At 34.6% G+C, this 25,080-nt stretch overlaps 3 protein-coding genes and 1 non-coding gene across 6 annotated transcripts; 2 read left to right on the top strand and 2 right to left on the bottom strand.

The window, feature by feature from the left end:
* Window positions 1–2,991: 2,991 nt before the first annotated feature.
* On the bottom strand, window positions 2,992–11,945 carry LOC112025737 (probable NOT transcription complex subunit VIP2). 2 transcript variants are annotated; one of them, XM_024058430.2, is made up of 14 exons: window positions 11,756–11,945; window positions 10,365–10,493; window positions 9,543–9,612; window positions 9,252–9,430; window positions 8,692–9,070; window positions 8,091–8,300; window positions 7,894–7,995; window positions 5,919–6,007; window positions 5,421–5,612; window positions 4,698–5,129; window positions 4,562–4,614; window positions 4,433–4,474; window positions 3,345–3,489; window positions 2,992–3,238 (listed from the first exon to the last, which is right to left on the bottom strand). In XM_024058430.2, the coding sequence occupies exons 2-14, from the start codon at window positions 10,380–10,382 to the stop codon at window positions 3,179–3,181; spliced, it is 1,971 nt and encodes a 656-aa protein (XP_023914198.1). In that variant the 5' UTR covers window positions 10,383–10,493; window positions 11,756–11,945; the 3' UTR covers window positions 2,992–3,178. The 2 variants fall into 2 exon arrangements, with proteins under 2 accessions (XP_023914198.1, XP_023914192.1); XM_024058424.2 differs by having other exon boundaries at window positions 9,504–9,612; window positions 11,756–11,940.
* LOC112025787 (small nucleolar RNA snoR35) lies at window positions 9,504–9,584 on the top strand. Its single transcript, XR_002884285.1, has one exon. It is a non-coding gene; the product is annotated as a small nucleolar RNA snoR35 (small nucleolar RNA).
* Window positions 11,946–14,413: 2,468 nt separating the features above from the next.
* LOC112025091 (uncharacterized) lies at window positions 14,414–17,320 on the bottom strand. 2 transcript variants are annotated; one of them, XM_065779619.1, is made up of 4 exons: window positions 17,013–17,320; window positions 16,708–16,933; window positions 15,530–15,864; window positions 14,414–15,116 (listed from the first exon to the last, which is right to left on the bottom strand). In XM_065779619.1, exons 1-4 carry the CDS (start codon window positions 17,307–17,309, stop codon window positions 14,562–14,564), a joined length of 1,413 nt encoding a protein of 470 aa, XP_065635691.1. In that variant the 5' UTR covers window positions 17,310–17,320; the 3' UTR covers window positions 14,414–14,561. The 2 variants fall into 2 exon arrangements, with proteins under 2 accessions (XP_065635691.1, XP_065635692.1); XM_065779620.1 differs by having other exon boundaries at window positions 14,414–15,092; window positions 17,013–17,319.
* A 6,854-nt stretch (window positions 17,321–24,174) lies between these two features.
* Window positions 24,175–24,738, top strand: LOC112000785 (uncharacterized protein At4g02000-like). Its single transcript, XM_024032950.2, has one exon. It carries the CDS (start codon window positions 24,175–24,177, stop codon window positions 24,736–24,738), a length of 564 nt encoding a protein of 187 aa, XP_023888718.2.
* The last annotated feature ends 342 nt before the right edge of the window (window positions 24,739–25,080 follow it).

The following is a 25,080-nucleotide window of genomic DNA, read 5'->3' as shown; positions in this document are numbered from 1 at the left end:
AAAAGAAATCTTAGTCAATAGGTTTTCTGTTCTATGAGTTATAGACTTATTAGCTAGAGTATTTGTCATGCAATGCTTTGGAAAAGCTATTTTTTGGAAATATTTGTGGTATTTCATAATTGTAATTAATTTTATTGCTAGAAACATTGTATAGCTAGCAAGCTTACTGCCATGTGGTTTACTACCTTAAAAACTTGCAATAATCTAATCGTCTTCTTTGCCTATATGGCTTACTTAGTATATATTCATTTATATATATAGATGGAATATTGCAGTATAATTTTGTTGCTTATACTTGCTATGGTTGACTTATTTGTTATTGGAAATATTACTTCTTGTGTGATTGGCAGGTTTGACATAGGTGTTAAGATTGGCTTTTATGCCTCTAGGTTTCTCTTGAATATAAATGACTTGTATTGAGCTACTGGCTTACTGCCAGGTGCTTGTATTGTGTGGATGTTTAATAGATCATAGGTGGTAAAAATAGGCATATTTGTGTGTTGTGTTTTGCTATTTTGTCGAGGTTATACATTCTATTTTGTTGTGTTTATTTTTTGGTAGTCAATAAGTGGCTATTTAACAAGTCAGTGGTGAAAATAGGATTTTGTGTGTTGTTAGTTGTATTGTACTATTTTTTCCAGGTTTTACAATATATTTTGTTGTGTTCATTTTGTGGTCAATGTGAGGATGCTTAACAGATGCAGTAAAAATAGGCTTATTTTGTGTGCTGTGGTGAGGTATTTTGTCCAGGATGTTTAAACATACGTGGTAAAAATAGGCTTATTTTGTGTCTTGTGGTAAGGCATTTTGTCTAGGATATTTATGTCTTCAAGGCCCAATGGATTTATAAGTAAAGTAATTGCTTAATTTAAGTTTATCTTGAAGGCCCATTTTTTTTTTCAAAATAAAGTAAAAGCGAGACCCAAATGGATATGGAAAATTCAAAAAAATGACATTCCAGTAATTTATAAAACTGTCAAACTCCTTAATTTGGAATAAAAAGACTAAAAAATTGAACTAAAATAAATTTTATAGAAGTCCAAAAAATTGGCCCAATCTATGGCCCAAACCTACCTAACCAACAACTCCGACCCGCCCAACTGGTGGCCCGAAACACCAAGTCCGACCCGACTATGCAGTCAAATACGGGTCTAAGATCCAATCACCCGACCCAATTGGCTCAAATTTGGTTCAAGCCTAAACCTGAACTGGTCTGACCCGTGGACAAGCCTATATGAGGCCATAAAAGCTAGATGATACACATAGAGAGAAAATCAAACCCCTCTAGAATTAGGAGCTGCATTTAAACCACACCATCCCCAACCACCCCACACAGACACACACAAAAAATAGCCACTATAATGCCACCACCCTACCTATATATAAAATCAACCAAATTGAGAGTTTATTGAAATGCTATTAATTGTGGTAAGATGTATTGAATTTAAAGTAAAATGCTTATGTAACAATCTCTCATTAGATGGTATAAAACATGGGTTTTACACCCCATCCTTACCAATTTTGAACTCTAGAATATAAAGTATAATTATAGTAATATAGATATAATAATATAGAATGAAAGCATAAATTAAGCAAAAGACGTAAAAATAATTTAAAACAACAAATTCTTATTTAAAATGAAATCTGTATTAAATGCTTTTATTGAAACAAATAGATGAACACCATCCTTCTTTATAGATACAAGATTAACAAGTTATAATACAAATTCTGTAAAGGAGGGAAAAGATTAAAGGGAGAAGGGCTTTCTTGGTTTCAAGAGGGAAAAAGAGGAATTGAAGGATACTTTTTAATGAATAGTTTAAAATTTTTATAAATAGTGACACATTTGTTTTACTAAGCAGGCCTTGCCATAGGTGCTTCATTCCTATCTTTCTTCTTGCAATCATAAGAGTCATTAGCTATTTATTTTCATTCTGTCCTTTGCTGTGTATCTTCATTCTGTCCGTCTTGTTTGAGCGTACTAATGAATAGCAAAGATTCTGTCTATTAGTGAAATAGTCTGTCCTTTCTTTCTTGATTTTAGTCTGCGGATCTTCTGTCTATCTATGAATGTCTATAGCCTATGTTCTCATCCAAATCTTAGGGATCCTGAGAATCTTGGAATAGTTCAGGGTGAGTTCTAAAATTTGGTGGGGGAAGATTCTATCATGGTATTATCTTCATCATATGAAATTTGTGATGTTGCCTCTAATAGCTGTCTTGAGACTGAAGCTAATTAGCATTGAACTTGACTTTTCTCAAGAAGGAAATCAGGGGTAGAGGTGTCTGTTTTGCAACACCACCTACAACAAGATCAACATCCGCAACACCACCCACACCCACTGCAACTCCACTCACCCATGTCACCACTTGAGAGAGAGAGAGAGAGAGAGAGAGAGATGAATTAAAAAAATGGGAGCAGAGGAGTTTACAAGAGCTACAAAGTTCATGTGTTTTAGACAAAAATATAGAGCTGTAAATTTTTTTAAAATGATGCACAATCAAATGCTTATCAAACAAAAAATGTGGGAGAACTAAAATAAATAAATAAATAAACTTAAGTTCCGATATTGGTCATTTTAGAGGGGATATAAAAATCCATATTAGAGAACACAACGTGCCTCAACACATTTCTTTAATAGAAGCATAATTTTTTCATGTGACTAACACTGTCGCACACAAAACACGTCAAACTTCATCATAATGATACATGCCAGACCCCTGCTGCCTTGCACCAGGTCTCCCAAGTTCCGAGTTCTTCCGTTGCTAGCTAGACTCGTTCCACAATCAAGATTATATGAAGTATACTCTTGTAACCGAGTACACAATTTCTTCCACTGAAATTACAGTAACGTAAGCACCATAACTCACACTACAACCATTTTTGGCCAAAAGGGTTCGAATCAATTATTTAAGGGGTAGTGTTAAGAACTTCAAGACCAATGGGTAACTTCGAAAACATCCAAAATCGAAAGGGGACAAGGCTTTCAATAAAGCAAATGTGTGTAAAGGCTAAAAATTGATTATGTAAAGGGAAAAATAAAAGATACGACTAAAAGATCACTACAACAAGATTGATAAATTGCTTAAAATTGCCAGATACATCGAACACCAATGTTGCTAACTTGGTTTCTAACAGGATCCAAACTGAAACTTTACATTGTGAGTACAATATCTGTTAATGTTGAGGTAGCAACGGTCTCTTTTCCATCATCTCATACTGGACAATGAAATTATCCTGCAACCAAAATTATATGTTGGACACAGTAGAATTAATCAAAAATTTCTCAAACTTATAATTATATAGAAAACAAGTTAAGGAAATGGGTATCATTGGTCCAAACCTTGCGGATCATTTCAAATGTGTTTGGATCAAAACAGTGATAAGATCCTCTCTCATGAGTGTTTGTCTTAGCAAGCGGCTCCATGTTGGGGGCTCTTATGAACCATAATCGGTGCTCTTTGTGATAAAACCAGCCTTTAGCGTAACTGCCAACAGGTTTCACAGTGCTTTTAGCAAAACAAGCTTCCATACCTTGTTAGTATATATTGCAGAAGCTAAAATACAAGTCACACAGCAGGTGCATGTTCATTAGTGGGAGTGAAAGCAACAAAATTAAATATCCTTGAAGAGCTGGAACTTCATATTTGTACAAATATTTATATATAAATAATTGAATATATATATACACACACACATAATAAAAGGATATAAATTTCTCTGGAATTCTAATACACGTGTATTGGCAATCTTGTGAACATGAAGAGAATAGAAAAGAGTTTTTAATAAAGAAGATTTTCTTTAAAAGCAATTTCTCTGGAATTCTTTCAGCAGGTCAGTATATAGAATTTTAACAAAAAAAAAAGAAAAAAGAAAAAGAAAAAAAAAGGACCATCTAAAGTGATGGACTTCTGCCGTCTGCAGTGCACTCTCACGAGCACAGGCCTTTCCAGTGCCAAAGAAAAATAAGACAAACAAAAGGCATTGTCAGACCTAACTTTATAATTTGTGGATTTAATTGTGGCCAAATCTGCACTAAATACAAATTCACACTCAGCAAGGAAGCAGCACCCTCTTGGGGCAAAATTAGATATATAATAACTAATTCAAATCACAACTCCAACCATCCCATATATTGTCCTTTTTGTTCTTTGTTGGACTAGAAACTTATTAGTACATGAGATTTCACGAATATTTTTTTAATATTCATAGGATAGAACCATTATTCTTTCTTCAAATCAAATTTGATACAGACTACATAGAATTTCTATTTAAAATAGAACATTTAAAAAAATAAATATTCAATCATATTAGAGGGATAATCCTGGTTCTCACAAAAGATAATATGATTCAGGAATTTTTCAAATAGCCTGGCTTCACTTTCATAATGTTATGCCTTACATTGTACACACACATCCTGAGAGAACTTACAGTTCATTAGCAGCATATAATTGGGCTTCATCTTTTGGCATGCTGCAAAAGAGAAGACAATGATTGCATTAAATTTAATATCTTACATGTCAGACAAGAGAGTAACAGAGATGCAGTAAGGAAAAGAACCTGTAAAATATGTAGAATAAAGTTTCCAAATTAAACTTTGAAAAGTAACCTTGCTGCAACCATCCAAAAGAGATTAGAGCAGGAAAAATACATTAGCTTTCTCAATATCTAAAGGAAAATGATCAGCGCGGCTCACATGTAAAGGAGGTGGTTGTTTGGCATAATAACATTGTGGCACAGTAAATTCTGGATCACCTTTAGCCGGCTCATCAGACCATGGAGAACCAAAAGTTTTGTGAAGATTTTCAGGTGAATTCAAATTTAACCCAAGGGTTGTCAGGTCAATTCCAAGAGCAAGGGATGTCAGATCGGGATCACTCATCCTTATTACACTTAACAAGCCAAGCAAACCAAATGGATCTGGAGTAGATTGTGCAGCCTGGGCCTGCGCGGATTTAATGCCCTGATCCCTAAATGACTGATTGACAGTTGACATTTGTTGCAGACGAAATTGAGACTGGCTCTGGTGTTGTTGATACTGCTGGATGAGCTGATCATATGATCCCATACCAGATACTGTATTTGGAGAATTTAGAGGTCTTAGTCCAATGCCAGGAGGCCCACTGGTCTGAAGGAAAAAAAAATTACAATGTTAGGTATACTTTTCATATGTTGATGCAGGAGATAAATGCCTACAAATTAGTCCTATGTTGACCAACACAGCATTTATACAGTCCACCGCTCATAATTTCAGAAAACAAAACAATGTCAACAATGCACATCAAATGTACACCATGGTGATTCCAAATTAAATTATAGAAAGGGGGAAGGGGGGAGGGGGGGGGGGGAATTAATTTCTGCAGCCTCGAAGATTCCCTATTACTAGAAACAGACAATTTACAGCAACAAATTAGAATACCTGGGAGTGATACGTTGAATGTGAAGATGGGAACATATCTGAGCCATGTAAATGGAGAAGGTCCTGATTGTTTAAAGGTGAAAAAGAGACACCACTACTACTGACTGATGGAGCATGTTGTTGCTGCTGTTGCTGCTGAGGACGATGGGATGAATACGTTCCACCTAAGTTAAATCCAGCAGACCTACCCATCTGCAAATTGAAAATTGGAAGAATTAGTGAAAACCCTGATACACAGCATATAGCATCAACTAGGAATACCCAATGGTTGTTTGCCACCCCAACATTACTGATAAGAACACCCGTTTTCATGTGAAATGGTGGAATCAAACCCTTCATATTTTCATTTATGAAACTCATGACAAGAAGCCATTAATCCATTAAGTGGAAACATTTTTTTACAGAACTAATTAAAATGCTATCAATTTTGATGGAGTGCCACCCCATTGTAAATTATCAATCACACACATTCTTCAATTTATACAATATAGGACTCACAGGAAAGTGCTGTGATTGCATCATCGAAACAGTATTGTCATGAAGTTGTTCCTTCTGGTGCATATCCATCGCATAATCTGCATTACCACCTGCATAAGATCTAATGATACAGTCAACAACAAATGCTAAAACAACCAACCAAACTTTATTACAAGAACAAGCCATACTTCCAAGCTTTAAGTGTACTTGAGTGATAAGAACATATATCATCCATCTGCACCCAAAGGTGAGAAGGGAAACGTCCTAACGTAGTATGCAGTTTTTTCTATTTCTTTTTTAATTGGTAAGTTACACAGGAACCCTGTGGGTCATGAACCCATGACCTCCTCCATCCCATTACTATGAGATGAGGAAGTTCCACTTCAGCTCTAATTGGCAAAATATAGAACATAAGTTATTATATCAGTTCAGTATTTACAAAGATCTATTACATCCAATTGCAAAGAATCATCAAAACACAGCAAGGAAGTTGATCCAACGGCAACAATATGCATATTCCAATACGAAATCTTGAGTGATGCAAAACATAAGTAATTTTCAATTCTCCTTAGCCATACAGAAAATTAAAGATGCTTGATCCAACAAATGTAGATGGATTTTTTTTTTAAATAATTAATAACAAAGACAGATGAATTTTCACACCCAAGATCCCTATTTTTGAGGTGGCCAATATGGTATAGGTAGTGTGAGGGGTGGAGAAAGCTGATGCATAGATATTCAGGACTATAATAGCACCATCGTAACAAGATGTCATGTTTCAGTGTCACTACCCTTGCGGAAAAAAAAAAAAAAAAAAAAAAAAAAAAAAAAAAAACAAAAACAAAAAACAAACCTTGCATCACAGAAACCCTGTGCAAAATTTCACACCACCTATATCTCTTTCTTTTCTTTTCTTTTTTCCTTTTTTTTTTTTTAACATTTGGCTATAATTCATCAATACATAAACAAAACTGCACTATAGTTGGGAAATTGGATACTTGGAAATCATTAATGATAGAAAGGACCATCTCAATTATGGAGCATTTCAAACCATCAATTATTAATATTATATGCCGTAGTAACAGCTTCTTTGGAATGAAGGAAATATATGGAAAGGAATGGAATAAAAAGGATCTTTAAGGGATATTTCATCTATTTCCTCCTTTGGGAGCTTAGGAAGGCATGGAAATCATTCCATCCTTCCTAAGCATTCCTCCCAAAAATGGGAGGAACTTTCATTCCTTTCTATAATGAAATGAATGCAAAATAATTTTTTTCCCAATTTAAAAAAATAATAATAATAAAAAAAAAAAAAAAAGACAAATAAAGGGTGAATGTCACACTACTAAAATTATAGATTTCTTTCCTAAATTATGGATTTCTTTCCTAAATTATAGATTTCTTTCCTTTCCTTTCTTTCCGTTCATTCTATTATTAAGTCCCAGACAAAGCAGAAAAAAAATACACCATATTCCATTCCATTTCTATACAATCTACTTATTCTATCCCATTCCATTCTTTAAAAAACTCCCAAACAATGTAAGAAAATGACCTCATCAAAACTTCCCTATCAATACGAAATTCATAACCAAGCAAAAACATAATGAATTTAATACAAACTCAAGCGGCCATTATTATTATTTTTTTTTAATCCATCTAATATTTGAGACATCATACTTTAATGCCATCATGTCAATCCTAAGATACCAGGAAAGAAAAAGCCCTAAAACCCTTATTCTCACAAAGTACAATGTGCAATAAACAAGCTTTTGCACTAGCATCATCGGCTGCTCTCCCACTGAGATTTCCCCCCCTTGCCAGTTAACAATGTAAAACTTAAGTAGCAGTCAAAACATAAACCTAGCTCTAAGGTATTACCTTCCATGCATGGCAAGTAATATTGGTAAGGAAGCAGGATTTTAAAAAAATGCAAAGAATGCTTTACGGAAGAAGAACAGCCAATATTTATAGACCAGGTCAGAAGAATATACAGCACCTTTAAATCCTGGTAAAGCTGGAAAATCTTCATTTTGAATGCTAAACTCTTGGTTTTGTTGAACAATAGGACTAACACCAAGACCTTGCTTGCGTAGTGAACCTGTAATTTTTTTTTTTTTATGACATATCTTAAAATTGACAAAGTGGATATCCGAAACATACAACAAGCACATTGCAAGATTTTCCTTTGTTTACCCAGTTGTCCTTGGGGCCCTCCAGCAGAACTAGGACGACTTGTCAACTGAGGGAAGTCGTTGATATCAAAAGGAGAGCTGTCATTAGAGTTCACATCATTTAACATTCCCATAGAGCTTAAATTATTTACTGCTTGGACATGGCCTTGAGAAAGTGTAACTCCACCAGTGGGATAGGAATTTCCTAGCATAGAAATTACCTGCGGAGAACCTGAATCCAGAAAATGTCATCTACATATAGAATTATAGCTCATTAAACATATCAAGACATAATTATTTATTATATATTCATAAAGTTAAAAAGATAAAGTAAAAATATGATGAACAGCTGTTCAAACCACACAGCAATTCAGAAGAATTGGGCCAAAATAAGCACACGCATATAAGAAACACAAGATACATCTCACTATAGAGATACTAGCACAAAGCATATAATAAGAATATTGGTGCAATATTATATACAAGTGAAGCAACAACTAAGTATTTACAGATGCATGCATAAGAAGATACTTCCAAAAGTTCTAGAGTAAATCATCTTTCTCTTAAGCTGCTTCCATACAAGTAAAATATACAAGTAAAATCACCAGCTCAAGTTAACATACCTTGTGGAAGTGCACCACTCATCAATCGATTTTGTCCTTGCACATTCAAACTTCCAGATCCACTATTTCCACCCAAATTTAGCCGAGAAAGTCCAGGAACAGATAGTCCTCCACCGGACGTTATACTCCTCCCAATGTTGCCTCCACCAACCATGTTTCCCATAGAACTTGTAATCCGAGGACCTGCATTTCCCAAAATTGGGGATACTCCCAATCCTGGAACAGCATTCCGGTTACCAATTGCAGCAGAGGTTGGGAGAATTCCAGGAATAGAACCGCCAACTCCATTTGTGCTATTACTAAATCCAGGGTTTCCTACGACACTAATACCTCCTCTATTTGTGACTCCTGAATGTCCATGGGAGCTGCCATGAGATAACTGCAAAACAGTTTTGAACAAAGAAAAGATTGAGGTGATGGTCCAGAACTATGACCACATGTAAGTATAATAACACACACACACATAGATGAATAAGAGGAAAGAGAAATCTCAATCAAACTACAATCAATTATCTCGAACCATTTTTAGCAATGGCATATGGCATATACAATACAAGCACCTGAGAGAGCGCGACAGGAAGATTATTTGACGCAAATCGCCCACTAGAAAGGCTGCCAGTAGGCTGTTGAACCCCACCAGAAGGAACATTATTTATTGCTGAGTTTCTTGATGTTAGTGTACCAGGCATGTTGGGAACATTAAAGCTCCCATGAATATTGTGCAGCCCCTGAATGGTTCCTGCCAAAAAAATACTTGGAATTTCATTAATCCTGAAGAACACATGAGTGAAACTACAGCAATATCTACCCACCAGTGTGATGAAAAACGGGGGAGGCAGCACCAGACTGACCAGAGAAAGACGTAGCAAAAGATCGCCCAGTACTATCTGGAAGGTTTGAAGCCGAACTGTTGAGAGAAGACTGCAATGAGAAAGCACATTACATTTCACAATAAACAGATAAACCAAGTGAATTTGAATCACATATTACACCCACACACATGCATAATAAATAAAGAAGACAACAAAACATTGATTGCAAGTAATGCATCCAAAATGCATAAGAAATGTCACCTTTAACAGAAGTAGAGGTCTATAAATACTAATTTATCCTTAAACATTAGAATGTCCAAGAAAGTAACCTAGACTATGGGACTGTAAAAACATCAGACAAATGCAACCTTCCTTTCAGATAATTCCATTATAAAACTAGATGCCTAACCCTTCAGTATGATCCTAAAATTCCAAATATATCACTTGTTTATCTCCAATTTCTACTGACATCATATACTCCATAATGCAACTAAGCTAAACAAAGCCACATAAGAGATGCACCACAGATCTAATTACAATGATTCACCTCTCCCAGGCGCCACAAAGTGGGAGCTTAGTGCATTGGGTATGACCTTTTTTAAAGACCCTAGATCCAAAATAAAATAAGGCACCAAGACAAACACGCAAAACTCACAAGTAGTGCTTAAAAGAACTACAACAAAAAACTGCATGTTTCTTACAGACCAAAACTTAACATTCAGCAAGCAAATGCTCCAAAACTGTAGCAATATAGAATAAATCTGTAGGTATAAGACAACAGACAAAATAAACAGGACAGGCAGAGGTGGCCAAAGCTCACAGTCCACAGAAAGAAGAATTCATGTAGATAAGAGACCATACATTAAGTAACCCCGACATTGCTTGAGCATCAAAAAGTCATTCCTTGTTGAGAAACAGCGCTCCTAGTCTAAAGAGTGAAAAGATTGGTGGACAATGAATAGTTTTGCTCTGTGATACTCAACTTATAGCCTGAAAAGAACAACATGTTTGTAAGAGAAAGCTCCAAATACTGAAAGAAAATCTGCAGCAAACAACCAGTAGAAACAAATGAACAAACCACGAATGTTGCAAGCACTACACACTTATCAAAATACTTATGATTACTACGCAAAAACTACAAAAAATAAAAATAAAAATAAAAAATAAAAAAATCCCATGACAAAAACCACCTTATGCTTCTCTGAAGTTTTAAAACCTAGAATCACATTGAGGTTTATGCCACGCTTTCTAAAGAAAACTACTGTCTAGCATCAACAATGCTTAAAAATAAAATCCGGGGGGTCGTACTTTATTTTGTGAACATAAATAATATTTCAACTTTCAACAACCACACTTTGACACATGAACAGGTAGCTGATTTGAACAAAACCTAGAGATTAGTACAACATCAGGTGTAAAAATCAGACCAACCCAACCATATTCCTATCACCCTACATAAAACAACACCATTGACAATAACACAACCACCTAAGAATAGAGCTCTGAATTAGTTTAAATATCAGAACATTTCCTCAGAGGCACAAAATAAATTTGTATTATGCGTCAAAAAATAAATAATATGCAATTGAGCTACTACAACAACCAAACCTTAATCCCAAAACTTTTGGGGATATTCTACTCGTACTATAAAGCTAAAATTAGCTAACCATAATATTTTCCATACCTTACTAATAATTCAATGCAATGTACCTACCTAGTGTTATTATGCAACATGCAAGACCACATAACTGAGGTTAAATCACCAAAAAGAAAAACAAAATATTACTTTTCCGTTTGGTTACTGAGAAGAATGGAAGATATAAGAGAAACTGCGAATCAAAAGTGTAGATTTCTCATCTTCCCAGACTGTTTGACTTAGTTAAAATAAGCTTTCCATTTCCCTCAAAATACTAATCCAGCACGAAAACGCGTATTTCACAATTTCCACACTGTTTTCCTACCCGGAAATTTTCTTAGCCCCCAAACAGAAATTAAATGCAAAAAAATAAACTACTAGTCCTATACTAAAACATTCACCAGAAATAACAAATTTAAAACTCAAAAAATCAAAACCTCGTCGAGAAACCCTAATTTCGCGATCGAGATTGACAAAAGAAACGATAAGGAACAGTTTAAGAGTGACATAGAAAAGAGGATCTGAACCGAACACAAGAACTCGTAGCGATTCGAGATCGAACTCGGGAATAGTCCGAATCAACTCGGTCGCGCACAGAGAGAGATAGAGAGAGTACCTGGGAAGTAGATCAGCGAAAGAAAGAGAGAGAGAGGGGGGGAAAGGAAGGGTTTTGATTCTGAGTCTATAGAGCGAGTTTGGGGTTTTTTTTTTTTTTTTTTTTAATGTGCGTGCGCCCTAAATCGAAAGAAGGGAAAAAGAGAGAGAAGACAAAAGCAACACGGAGAAATAAATAGTGGCTTTGATTTCACGATAATTAGAATAAAGCAAAAATATTAATGAAAATTGGTATTGTTTGTATGCGGCGGAGCCTGTTGAAACCATTTATATATATGTGACCTTTCGATGATGAGGATGGCAGGTATGTTTTCTTCCTTCGCTTGTTTTAAAAAAAATATGATTGAAAATCATTTTTTTTAATAGCTGTTCGTTACATTCTTATAACATTTTTATAATAAATTATAGGTCCGTTTGGTAAGAAACTTCTAATACTATTATTTAAGTTTTATAGAATACGTGTGACTGAAAAAGTGTGTGAAAATAAGTATTGTGGTGTTTAAACAACAGTTTTTGTTATTTAAACACTGTTACCAAACGGAGCCTATATGTAATAAATTGTTATTGATTCTAATTTAAACTTACCACTTAAATTACTTTTTTTTACCCACCAATAACAACCCATAAGAATTTGTCACTTATAATTTATTGTGAAAATATTATAGACATAATATTTTTCTAAATAAAAATATTGATTATGTCTATTTTAAATTTGATTTTATCTGTTAGAGCATTCACATCAGTTCGTCTAAAAAAATTATATCTATTTAAGTGTAAGAAACTACTTTTTTCTATTTTAAAAATAACCACTTTTCAAAACCACTCAAGTCATATTATCTATTTTACACTCTATTTTATTTAAATAATAATTTTTTATTATTACTACTAGCCTCTAAGCACGCACTCATGCGCATGCTCAGAGACTCTTTTATTTTTTTAGATAAATGTTAATAATTTACATCTATTATAATTTAGAAATATATATTTTTTTTTCAAACAAATAAAAATAATAAACTTTAGTGATAAGCAATAACTGTAATTTCTTTTTTAGGAATTCTCTCTTTGAATTTGAAATGAAATTTGTTATTTAACATTTATGACCCTATTTTTAAATAGAGTTATCTTTCAATAATGAGAGTATTTTTGAATCACATAAAAATCCAGTTGAAAATGAGGAATTCTTTTATATATAGTATAGATAGTCTTTTTTTTCTTATATCTCACCCTCAAGTCTTTCCCTTCTAAAAAAAGTCTCTCCTTCTCTCAACCCTCTCTTTCACTCGTGTCCCTCAAATTTTCTCTCTCCTTTAAGCTCTCTCTCATACAAAGTCAATGACATCAAAACATCAATTCTCCTCTTTGAAACAGTCAGTCAAAGTATACAACAGCAATGACGGTTTGGATTTAGGTTTGGGTCAATGGGTTTTTTGTTGAAGGTTTGATTTTGGGTTTTCAATTGTTGAGTTTTTCATTAAAGGTTTGATTTTGGGCTTTCTGTTGGTGGGTTTAGGTTGATTTTTTATTTGATTTTCCTTTTTTTTTTTGGTTGATTTTATGATTGAAAGATCATGTGCTGTAATGGGTTATGGTGGTGGTGGTGGTGGTTGGGTGGTGCTAGGTTGTAGGTTTTCCGTTGAAGGTTTGATTTTTGGTCTTCTATTAATGGATTTGGGTTTTTTGATTTAAGGTTGATTTGGGATTTGATTTTCCTTTGTTTTGGGTTGATTTTTATGATTGGAATATCATGTGTTGTAATGGGTTGTGGTGATGGAAGTTGGGCGGTGGTAGGTGATTTGCAGAAATGTTATCTTGTTTAAATGGAGAGAGTGTTGTAATGAGTTGTGGTGATGGTAGTTGGGCAGTGGTAGGTGATTTGCGGAAATTTTGTCTTGTTTAAACGGGGCGAGAGAGAGAGAGGTAGTAAAAAAAAAAAAAAAAGGAAAGGGGAATTAGGGAAGAGACACATATGAGGAAAATAGACCAAAAAAAAAAAAGATAAATTAATAAAATATTAAATACAAAATTACATAAGTGTATATTTGCACAAGTTTAGCTAACTTATGCAGGAGAATTTTGGAATTAAATGTGCAAGATTGGCCACTTTTTTCATTTTAAGGCTGCGTTTGGTTCGCGTAAAACGTTTTCCGGAAAATACATATTTTCCGAAAATGCTATTTTCCGGAAAAGGAAAATGTATTGAGGTTGTTTGGTTGTCTCGGAAATCGATTTACGGAAAATCAATTCCGGTGTTTGGTTCGGTCAAACATTTTACGGAAAATGCTTTTTGTTTTACGGAAAATCAATTTTTATGTTTGGTTCAGGTAAACATTTTACGGAAAATAAAATCCATTTTTTTCGGAAAATCAATTTTCATGTTTGGTTTGTGAATTAATTTTACGGAAAATATAAAATGCCTTACAAATTTCAACTCCTGTATTATGTAGACAAACCTGTAATAATTAGAAACTAATCATCCACTTCAACATACACCTGCATTGCGTATACATATCTGTAACAGTACAAAAATAATCATCCACTTCAACATCAAAAATAATCATTTAAATATACCGATAATATTAATATAAAAATAGCCACATTCATCGTTCACCATTGTCATTACACCTCCATGGTGTACAAAAATGATACCTATTTGTGGTATCTGAATAGTACAAATACATAATTTCGGCAACTGTATTGTCCCAATAATACAAAGTACTATATATATAATACAATGGTAGGTTAATACTAGTTCTACAACAACAGTGAATTCATAAAGCTACCATCACAGTCTACATGAAACAGGCAAGTCAAAGTTGTGAGAAAAAAAAACTATCCAACCACAGCTTTCGCAGCCTAGCATTCTTGGCCAGAAATCCCCGTGCTACCTTCTCATTTTCACACAGATGGTCAAACGCAGTTGCAAGCATTTCTTCACTATACCCATCCGCCATCATAGCCATAACCTCATTATAAAGAGATGTATAATCTATCGGGCCCCGATTGATTTCTTTAAGAGCCGTAGCTATATCCTTCAACTGATCAGACAGATCAGTCAACACGCTATCATCAGCAGTAGAATGTGCACGACCTCTTTTACGGGATTTTGAAATTCCCGACCCAGTTGTGGAGGACTCCACTACATTCTTACCTTTTTCCAGCACATCTTCCTCCACATTATCAGCAACAAATTCAGCACTGTCGCCATTATCTGGCTCATTTTCATAATCTATATAGGACTTTGAAAAGCCACCTGTGGCTGTGTCCTTGCCCACAACAAGAGCTAACTCATCATACATCTCTATTTTCTTGTTTAAAAACTCCGCATGCTTTCGATGCGCCTGTAAAGGAGAAAGGAACATATACTAACAATGCAATAATTACTTCACGCATAAATTCAATATTCAATGCATTATTCATGCCAATAACAAAAAAAAACTGTTATTACATGAAAAATAAAGTGGGTGTCCATCCTTGTCAAATTAAACATAAAATCATGGTGTGGAATAGATGCTGCATTTAAACATCTAGCTATGGTAGTGTGACATTACTCTAGGACTAAAACTTAATAAATCATGATAAAGTTTACTTCACACCATTATATAATTTACTAAAACTTCATCTAACCTCTAACATTTATTCATAGATGTCTTCTTTGGAACTATGAATATCTTTTCAAATAAATTCTTTGCCTTCAATTTCCAAACTAAAAATTTCAATTTATGGACAAAAACATATATTAGCATTTATATCCGGAAAATATAATTGTAAGGCATACCATGACTTCTTCTTGGTACGTCTTTGCGTCGCATGTTATCATTTTGAGATTATCATCCCAACCGAAGCCACTCTTCTTTCGAAGTTTCTCAATAGTGGACCACATGGTCCTTAGAGTTCGCATCCGATTATCAACATAGGATGGGTGGCACTCAACCCCAAATTGGGCAGTTATCTCCTTTGCTACAAGAGCGAAGGAGCCTGCCTTGAAGGTGCTAGAGGGCTTGTTGCCCTTTGCAGCCTCTTGTGCAAGTATCCTCAGCATCGTTTCATGCATGGGAGGCAGCCACCTGAATTGCTTATTGCTGGTTACCTTCTCTTTGCCCTTTGACATTACTACATATGAAAATTGTATAGTTAGAGTAGCATTTAAAAATGAGAGTAGCATTTAGTAATTACGCTCGGAATATGAACAACAAATCAAACACACATACAACCATACTTATAAATTTGCACAACAAAATGAAACATGCTAACCCTCAAAATGACAATGTAATACCATCAAATAACAATGTAATGCTAAAAATACTTTTCCATTACACCACCAAAAGTCTATAGTAAATACATTGTCTTAAAAAAAAAAAAAAATACATATTACAATCATAGAAATCTAAATAAAGTACTACTCTCCACTCCTGATATAATCAGACCACATAGCTTGACATATCTCATCTCTCTTAGCATTCCACAATCTACTGTCTTCAATGGACTCTCGACGTGATTGTGTTTCTTGATGAGGGTCACTAGACTCTACTTCATTCATTGCAGCTTCCATAATATGGTCATGTGGTTCAACCCCCATAATGTGATTATGAACCACACAACATGCTAACACTACTTTCACTTGGGTTTCAAAAGACCAAAAAGGTTCTGCATCCAACACTCGAAAACGTTTCTTCAACACTCCAAACCCTCGCTCAATGGTAGTTCTCAATGAAGAGTGTCGCAGGTTGAACAATTCTTTCTCATTCTCAGGAGGATGATCACTAAACTCTTTTAAGTGATATCGCACACTTCGATAAGGTGACAATATCCCATTTTTATTACCATACCCAGCATCACCAAGATAATATTTACCTACATATATTAAAAAATAAAACCAAATGACTACTATGCTTAAGAAAACGCACAATATTTATTAAACTAATAAACCAAAAAGGTGAAGTAAACGTATAATACCGTTGGGAATTGAAAATCCCCCTGGCCTAGCAAATGCATCATTTAACACACGTGAATCATGTGCACTGCCTTCCCATCCAGCTAGTACATAAGTAAACTTTAAGTCAAAACTAATGGCAGCTAACACATTTTGCGTGGTTCCATCTTTGCGACCACGAAATCTTCCTTGTATTTCAAGTGGCACAGATGCACGAACATGTGTACCATCTATTGCTCCAACACAATCCTAAATTTTGACAGACATGATGGTTTAGAATTACATAAATCTTCATAATTTACAAAAATACACAAGTCGCAATATTTACCTTAAAATATGGGTAGAACCTTCTGCTATTCCTTATCTCTTGGGGTGTATCTTCGCTACGCAGTCTTATTAGAGTTCTATATAATTTTAGGACCCCCCTAAGGACGACCTTAAAGTATCTATGAACAGTCTCAGTTGATCTGTAAATCCGACTACCCATTACACGAAACCTCACATTATGACCAATAATGTGTAAGAAAATAAACACTTGCTCCGTAACAGGCATATGAATAGTCGGGCGTACATGCTCCCCCTCAGTGAGGATGTGACATAAGCGGTGAAAAGCTATAGGCTTCATCCTAATTTGATTCACACAATATGTCTCACTTCCATGCAGAATACTATTTATGTATTCCTCTCTCTCGGCTGCATGATTAACAAAAGGCGCCCTAGGCAGTCGTTTACGTCTACGCTGCAATTTCCTTAACAATGCAGCACCCATAAGAAGGACAGATGCAACTGAAGCAAAAATTGCGGCTTTCGTTTTTTTCTTCATCTAAAAAATCACAAACATTGTGGTCTAAGAGGTATGTACACAAGCATGCTATTGATTGCACCGTAAATAAAAACAGTCACAAACAGAAAATATCCAAACCGCATTGATAACGAGTACCAATTTTTATGCACATATATTTCTGTATAATTGTATCATCAACAACGTACACAATATAATACCATCACAGTCAATATTTACACCTCTGAACAAATCACATTGCATTGTTATTATAGAAAACACTGAACAAGGGTTTCCCAAAAAAAGAACAAACACAGAACAACAATAGTCGCAACAAATTTCACAACTCACAGAACAACAATAGCCACGTCAAATTTGTGCCCAATAACCAACTCCCACCACAGCAACTATTTTTACATCAAATTTATACCCAAACCAACAGTATCCACATCAATTTATGCAACCCACTCAACATCAGCTACACCCAATACTCATGATCAACCAAATAAAACTGAGGAAATTTCAGCCATAACCTAAAAAAAAATATAATAATAATAATAATAATAATAATAATAATAAAGGTTGGGTTGTTTGCGAGGGACTGATGATTTTCAGTTGGATTGTTTATGGGTTTGAGGGTGGGTCGGCCCTTTCAGTTTTTGTATTTTTGGTGTGTGGATCGGGTTGAGAAATGAAGTGATGAGAGGGTTGATTGGACTGAGAAATGAGGGTGGATCGGACTGAGAAATTTTTGGATCGGACTGAGAAAGGGAAAAGGAATACTCACTGTGCGTGGAGAGGTGGTGGAGCTCGGTGTGTGGATCGGAGCTTGGAGGTTGGAGCTCGTCGGAGTGGGGATCGGAGCTTGGAGGTTCGAGCTTGGAGGTCGTCGGTCTGGACCGGAGCTTGGAGTTTGGAGCTTGAAGCGGATCGGAGCTTGGAGCGGAGGTCTGGACCGGAACGGAGACTTGCTGCTGAGCTTGGAGCTTGGAGCTTGGAGCGGATCGGAGCTTGGAGCGGACGTCTGGACCGGATCGAAGACTTGCTGCTGAACTTGGAGCTTGGAGCTTGGAGCGGATCGGAGCTTGGAGTGGAGGTCTGGACTGGATCGGAGGTCTGAACTTGCTGCTGAGCTTGGAGCTTGGAGCTTGGAGCTTTGGTCTGGACCGGATCGGAGTACTGCTGAGTGCGTGTGAGAGAGCTTGGAGAGTTGTGTTGTTGTGTGAGAGAGAGTTGCTGTGTGAGAGAGCTTGGAGAGTTGAGAGAGTTTTTTCCGGAAATTGGTTTAAGGTAAAATAGATGGTGAAATGCATTTCCACCAGGGGAGGGCTTATTTTCGGTCAAAGGGGAAATTGATTTCCGTTGACCCAATTTTCCTAAGCAGCTAAACACCCAAATTTTACGGAAATTGATTTCCGGAAGTAGTTTGAAGTTGAAACAAACACAGCCTTATATTTCATGGATGTGAAAGCTCTTATTTTGGAAGATAATACTTTAAATAATGTAGCACTAATCCCCACACAATACATGGGTGGTGGGCTCATTGGTTTGGAAACCTAAGAGCAATTGCATCAGTCATTAAGTGCAAAATTTTGCACGATATAACCAAAAAAAGCACCTGGATTAGTCTTTCTAAACCTTTGTAAATATACAAAGATGCTACAGTACCATATAAATATGCACAATTATTGTAACTGTGTATAAATTAGTTTATTATTATTTTCTCTCACTCTAGTTGACAATTATTGTCATATTCTCTATTTTTTCCCCCAATGTTCATAACTCTTGACAGAAGAAGAAAAAGATGCAACCACCAACCCAGCAACACCCAACCACCACCATTACTACAACCCAGCACCACCCCTAGAAAAACCAAAATAACCCAAAACTATACCAAACCCAACTTGAATAAACTTAAACCCACCGGAAAACCCATCCTAAACCCAATGTTGTCACCTTGCCAATATCACCGCTAATGTTGTTGTCGCCGGTGTTGTTGTCGTCGGTGTTGCTGTTGCCACCAGATCTACTGCTGACGGGCTAGGCTGGGCTGGACTTTGCTTGTGAGAGCAAGCTCAAAGGAAGATGAAAGAGATGATGGATGAGAGAAAACTAAGAAGAGAAATATAAGGGAGAAATGATGTATCTGAGAGGGAGAGAGATATGGATTTGAAAGATAAGAGAGGCAGAGAGTTCAAAGGATGAGTTTGTGGGTTAGGAATAGAAAGAGGCAAAGAGTTTGAGGAGGAGACGTGTGAGAGTTTAGATAAAGAGATAAAGAGATTTTTATTATTTAAATAAAATAATATTAAAAGAAGAATAAAAAAAATATTATTTATATAAAATATAATATATAATAGATGGACTAATGTGCGTGCTCTGTAAAAGTGATGGTGTGAAAGAGAGTTTAGATAAAGAGATAAAGAGATTTTTATTATTTAAATAAAATAATATTAAAAGAAGAATAAAAAAAATATTATTTATATAAAATATAATATATAATAGATGGACTAATGTGCGTGCTCTGTAAAAGTGATGGTGTGAAATAGAAAAAGTAGTTTCTTTTTGTAAAATAGACGGAATCGTTTACAAGAACTGATGCAATTGCTCTAATCCCATTTTTGTATATCAAAATTAAATAATGTAGCACTAAGTACTTCTCCTTTTATTTTATATTTATAAAATACAAAAGCTTCTTAATTTTTATTTTTTTTTTACAAATAACTAAAATCTTAGATCTTATAATTCATTCTCTTTGTAGATTACTAATATTATACCTACTCTTTACAACAAATAATAGTTGCTTTAAGTCATGGTTTTAACAATTGAATTTGTTGATTGGAATAACTTTTCCAAGAATTACTCACCAATTTAGTTTTTAAAATCCAAAATAAGTAGAAAAACAATCATAGCCTTCAAATCGCTGTTAAATTGTTTGGTCTACTAACTTGTTCAAGAATCTACCAATCAAATATGGTTCCCCCCCCCCTAATCTTTTGCTTAAAGAGAATGAACAAAACAACTTAAGGGCATTGATGTCTACTAGTGGAAGCCCAAATCAATCTCATTCTCTAGAAGCACAAGTCATCAGTCAAGTTTGGAGAAAGACAAGTCCCTAATCTCATTCATCAAACTTAGACAAATCCATCAATTATATCTCAAATACCCTCCAATGATTATGTTGTCATTTTGATTTTGGTCAGAGAGGAATTCAAAATGGGAGGAAGTCTTTAAAAAAAAAAACATAATGATATTATTATTATTATTATTTAGCCTCGATCATTGTGGGTTCAAGAGGCTCAACATTCATATGCCTAAGCTAATCCTAATATTTTTCTTTGTTGCATGGCTATATTGGACCTTTTAAGAGATTATCATGTGCAAAAACCGTGACCCAAGAGGATTAGAATTCTTTTTTATAATAAAATGAAACCACTTTATGGCAAATTTGAAATCTCAAGGTGGAGATTCAACTATGTATGTTATTTCCTATCCTAAGGGCCTTACTTTGGAATGGCTACTTAATTTAATTATAGAAGGGAAAAAAACTCTTAAGTGTAAATAGAATTACATTAAATGTTTGAAAATTAAAAAAATAAATAAAAATTACATGGCTTTGGTCAAAATCTAGTAAAAATAAAGTACATCTTTTGTTGTGTTTCCTACTTGCACCCAAAGACCATAAAAATGACATTACATCCAAAAAAAAACAACCCTAATCTACATCCCTTAAGATTATGTTCAAGGCCCAGTTTTAGATTTAAAAGGTATTAGACATCCACCTTGTCTAATCTAAGATTAGTTCCCTAGGCCACAATGACAAATATAAACAAATTCATTCAGCTAATTTACAATTTATTCAAGATACTGGATAATTGGAAACAAATCTTCAAGCTACAAAACTTTTGCCTAGTAGTTGGTGTTTGATGGGAATTATGTTTATCTGGACTGCAGTTTAATTATGGAATAACATGATGTCTATACTTTGAAGTTCAAAATATGTTAGAAATGAAAGAATATTATTTTTGATTTAGAAACAAATTTGTTTCCTTAAGGACTTAGGAGGGGTTAATTCGAAATAGTGCGTGAGTTTAGCCATAGTATGTATGTTTACTACGCCTAACCTAGAACTTTAGGTCCTATGGCATGACTTCATATTAGTAGATTGTGGGCTTTTGGGTATCTAAGCTATTTTCATAAAAATCTTTTGTGGTCTTTGGTGAATTGCATTGGGTTAGAGAAGTGAAATCAAATTATAGTGTTATGATTTATGGAAAATAATACGACTACTGATATATGCATTTATATTTTCTTATAGCATTACTCTTGAGAAATCAAAAGGCATACATTACACCTATATGCAAAGTGTTTTTTATGCTCTTGACCTATTCCTTTTAGAATTGTAAGCTTTGATTTAGAACCACTAGATTCCCCAAGGATGATCTTCACATGTAAATTAGATTGAATTGCATATTTGAGGCTTGAAGTTACAAAATTAGGCAAAAGTTGATAGATAAACATTGAAGACAAGATAAAAATCATATTATTGATAGATGTGCAATAGGATATCCAAAATTTTTATTTTCTAGTCTTACATCAAATTGGCTTTTTTTGATACTAAAGACAGGTGGGAAATTAGGAATCAACATAAAGTACAAAGATATAAACATTAGGGTTTGTAAGATATGTTATGTTATTGAAGTTTGTGAATGTATTTGATTATATGTTTTTATTACTATTGGTATGTAGAAGAAATAGTCTGCTTAGAGGTTTGAAATGTGTCTCTACAGAGGCAAATTCATTGTGCTAAAAATTGTAATGTAGAGAAAAGTTTATGATTTGTATATAAGAATGTTCATAATAGTCCAATTGACTCCATTTCAAATCCAAGATTTTTTGATTCAATGTAAACCTAATTTAGATTTCCATCTTGCTATTTTTATTTTTATAGTGGGTAAGAGATATATTACATGACTTAGAACTGCCAAATTTACATTGATCTATTGCATTGCTATTGGAATTTTTAAATTTGCATAGGATTTAATGATAAAGAATATGGTTGCAATTTGATAGGTAATTTTAGTTTTTAATCATTGCAACATTTTGTTAAATTTGATTGAGATAATAAGTTTTATTCTTAGATTGTTATTACCTATTTTGTGTTTGACAACAAAAGGTTTTGTCAGTGACCATGTCGCATCGTCGCTAAAATTTTAACTCAATACCCCAAAACAGAGAACTTCATAAGTGTTCTTACTCATTGAGTTGATTGTGATTTGTAATATATATTGCTTTGATTGATTTCTCTTTAATAAGTTATGAATAATATCTTTTATAGCTTGTTTATCCTCATTGTGTCAAATGTTTTGATTAAACATATTGATAATCTTCTCTCCTATAACTTTTATTTTATTTCTTGCAAAACTCTCTCATACTTTATGAATATTCATTTTCATAAATATTGTGCTAAAGGTGAAGAGTCTCACTTTGTAGTTAATAAAATTTTAAAGTATATAATATTGAAACTTTTAAACTAATGACAAATATAATGGGAAATATAATTTTGCAAATTTTGATTGATTAAAAGGACTCAATGTTTCCAATGTATATAAGTTTATGGAAGAATTGTAAAGTTCTTTGATTACCAAGAAATATGAGGAAAGAAAAATAAATTTTTTTTTCTTGAATAGTGCTTAAAATTTTGTTGTTTATGGCTTAATTGGACAGTGGGTTATGAGAAATTGTTGAATAGTGGAAGAGAAAAAAAAATTTCAAATTTCAAATTTATTTGTTGCATCAAACTTATGGTGTGAGAGAATAAAATACAAATAAAAAAATTACTTTTTGTAACGGTTTAAATTATCTTATTTTTAATATCTTGAATGAAATTCTTATTATTTAAAGTATATGTGTTGTGCTGTGGCTAGAACAAAAGTATGATTTTAGATAAATATAATGGAAAGGGAAGAAAATGGTTATCATTTAGAGATTAGTTAGCTCATTGGTTGGTGAGAAAATTTGGGGACTGTTTGGTTTTTGGGAAATTGTTTGGGATTTGAGGTAGGAAATTCAAATAATTAATAGATAGAATTAGCTAAATTAATGTTTAAATTTCATTAGTTTGTCATTTTAAGCTAATTGTTGTGGTTAGGAAAGTTGTTTAGTTTGTGAGTCTTGAATATCTCTCTTGAATACTATCTACATTTAACAATAAGCTAGTATTTTTCATTGAGTGATACCAAACCTAATACATAGTTTTATTGACACTAAGTCCTTAATAATTTCTACTTTATGCACAAAAAAAAAAACATAGAAAATGAGAAATGCCTATAAGCAAATCTTGACAAATAGAAATTTAAAGAATAAGTGTGCATTAAGGCAACTTTAGGAAAAGTGAGAGTTTTGAATGCATCAAGGAAAAAGTTTCTATGTCGCTAGTGAAAGTCTCTCTCAGAGCTTCTCCTAGGCTGTAGAATTTTAGTCCCTTCTAGTAGGTGCTTTGGTCCCTTAGAATAACAAGTTTATCCTTAAGGTTTGTGGTATTTTTTTCGGGGGTTAGGGAAACACAGTAGCCATGGATGAACTAACAAACCATTGCAATGGTTTATCACTCTCGGATAGAGAAGGGCCAACCTTTGATCTTGAGGATGATATGGCCACGCCAGAATTCATTATTGCAGCAAAATTCTTCACAAGATGAGCGCTGAATATGGAAGCTATAGCTTCAACCTTTAAGCCTTTGTGGAGATCAAAAAATGGATTTAAAATTAAGAATATGGGCAACCACATTGTCCCTTTTATTTTTTATAGTAAACGTGAAGTTGATACTATTCTCGAGAATGAGCCTTGGAGCTTTGACAAACACCTCATGGTGTTGCAACGCTATGACAAGGACATGCCAGTTGAAGAATTGAAGTTCAATCTTGCTACGTTCTGGGTGCAAGTACATGATATCCCTGTGAGATTCATGAATCAGAAGGTGGCGAAGGGAATTTGTAGTACTGTTGGAGCGGTAATAAAGAAATCTGAAACAGAGGGGGAGGGAGGCAGTTTCATGAGAGTTCGGGTTAGAATGGACATTACTATTCCATTAAGCCGGGGAAGAAAGGTGTCACTGAGGCAAGGGAAGGAACTATGGGTGTCGTTTAAATACGAGCGCCTACCAAACATTTGCTATTGGTGTGGCTGTCTCAACCATGACGACGGGGACTGTGAAGCTTGGGTAGAGAGTGAAGGTTCCCTCAAAGAAGAAGACAAGCAGTTTGGGCCTTAGTTAAGGGCAGCCCCAGTCAGCCGAGCACAAAAAACTGTGGTCATTGTACCAGGTTTCTACAAGAGGACGAAGGGTGTTTCTTCCATTCCCAAGAGTTCGATACCTACCAAGGAAGCTCAGGTACACAGCACGGCGGATCAGCCACACCACAAGGCACCGTCTGACATGGAAAAAATTCAAAGGGACTCATCAACGGTGCAATTAATGGAATCGGTTACAGAGGGACAGAATAAATGCCCCTCTGATTTTCAGAAGCCAGTTGATCATGTTGTGCCGTTGGAGAATGGAATTATTGATAAGGGAAAAAATAAGGAGTTTAATGAGGCACGAAATGATACCCCT

Source organism: Quercus suber, unplaced genomic scaffold (assembly GCF_002906115.3).
Source record: "Quercus suber isolate HL8 unplaced genomic scaffold, Cork oak 2.0 scaffold_215, whole genome shotgun sequence".
Classification (NCBI taxonomy): Eukaryota; Viridiplantae; Streptophyta; class Magnoliopsida; order Fagales; family Fagaceae; genus Quercus; species Quercus suber.
This window is presented reverse-complemented; position numbering and strand designations above follow the sequence as displayed.

Bases quoted from the DNA above. Each gene is read 5' to 3' on its own strand.
- LOC112025091 (XM_065779619.1), bottom strand. From the start codon at position 17,309: ATGAAGCCTATAGCTTTTCACCGCTTATGTCACATCCTCACTGAGGGG. The intron at 16,934-17,012 runs GTAAATATTGCG...GTCAAAATTTAG, and splicing joins GGTTCTACCCATATTTTAAG to GATTGTGTTGGAGCAATAGA. The intron at 15,865-16,707 runs GTATTATACGTT...TTTCATATGTAG, and splicing joins GGGATTTTCAATTCCCAACG to TAATGTCAAAGGGCAAAGAG.
- LOC112025737 (XM_024058424.2), bottom strand. The intron at 9,431-9,503 runs GTGGGTAGATAT...TTTTTTTGGCAG, and splicing joins CCCCGTTTTTCATCACACTG to GAACCATTCAGGGGCTGCAC. The intron at 4,615-4,697 runs GTGAGCCGCGCT...GGATGGTTGCAG, and splicing joins AACAACCACCTCCTTTACAT to CAAGGTTACTTTTCAAAGTT.
- LOC112000785 (XM_024032950.2), top strand. From the start codon at position 24,175: ATGGAAGCTATAGCTTCAACCTTTAAGCCTTTGTGGAGATCAAAAAAT.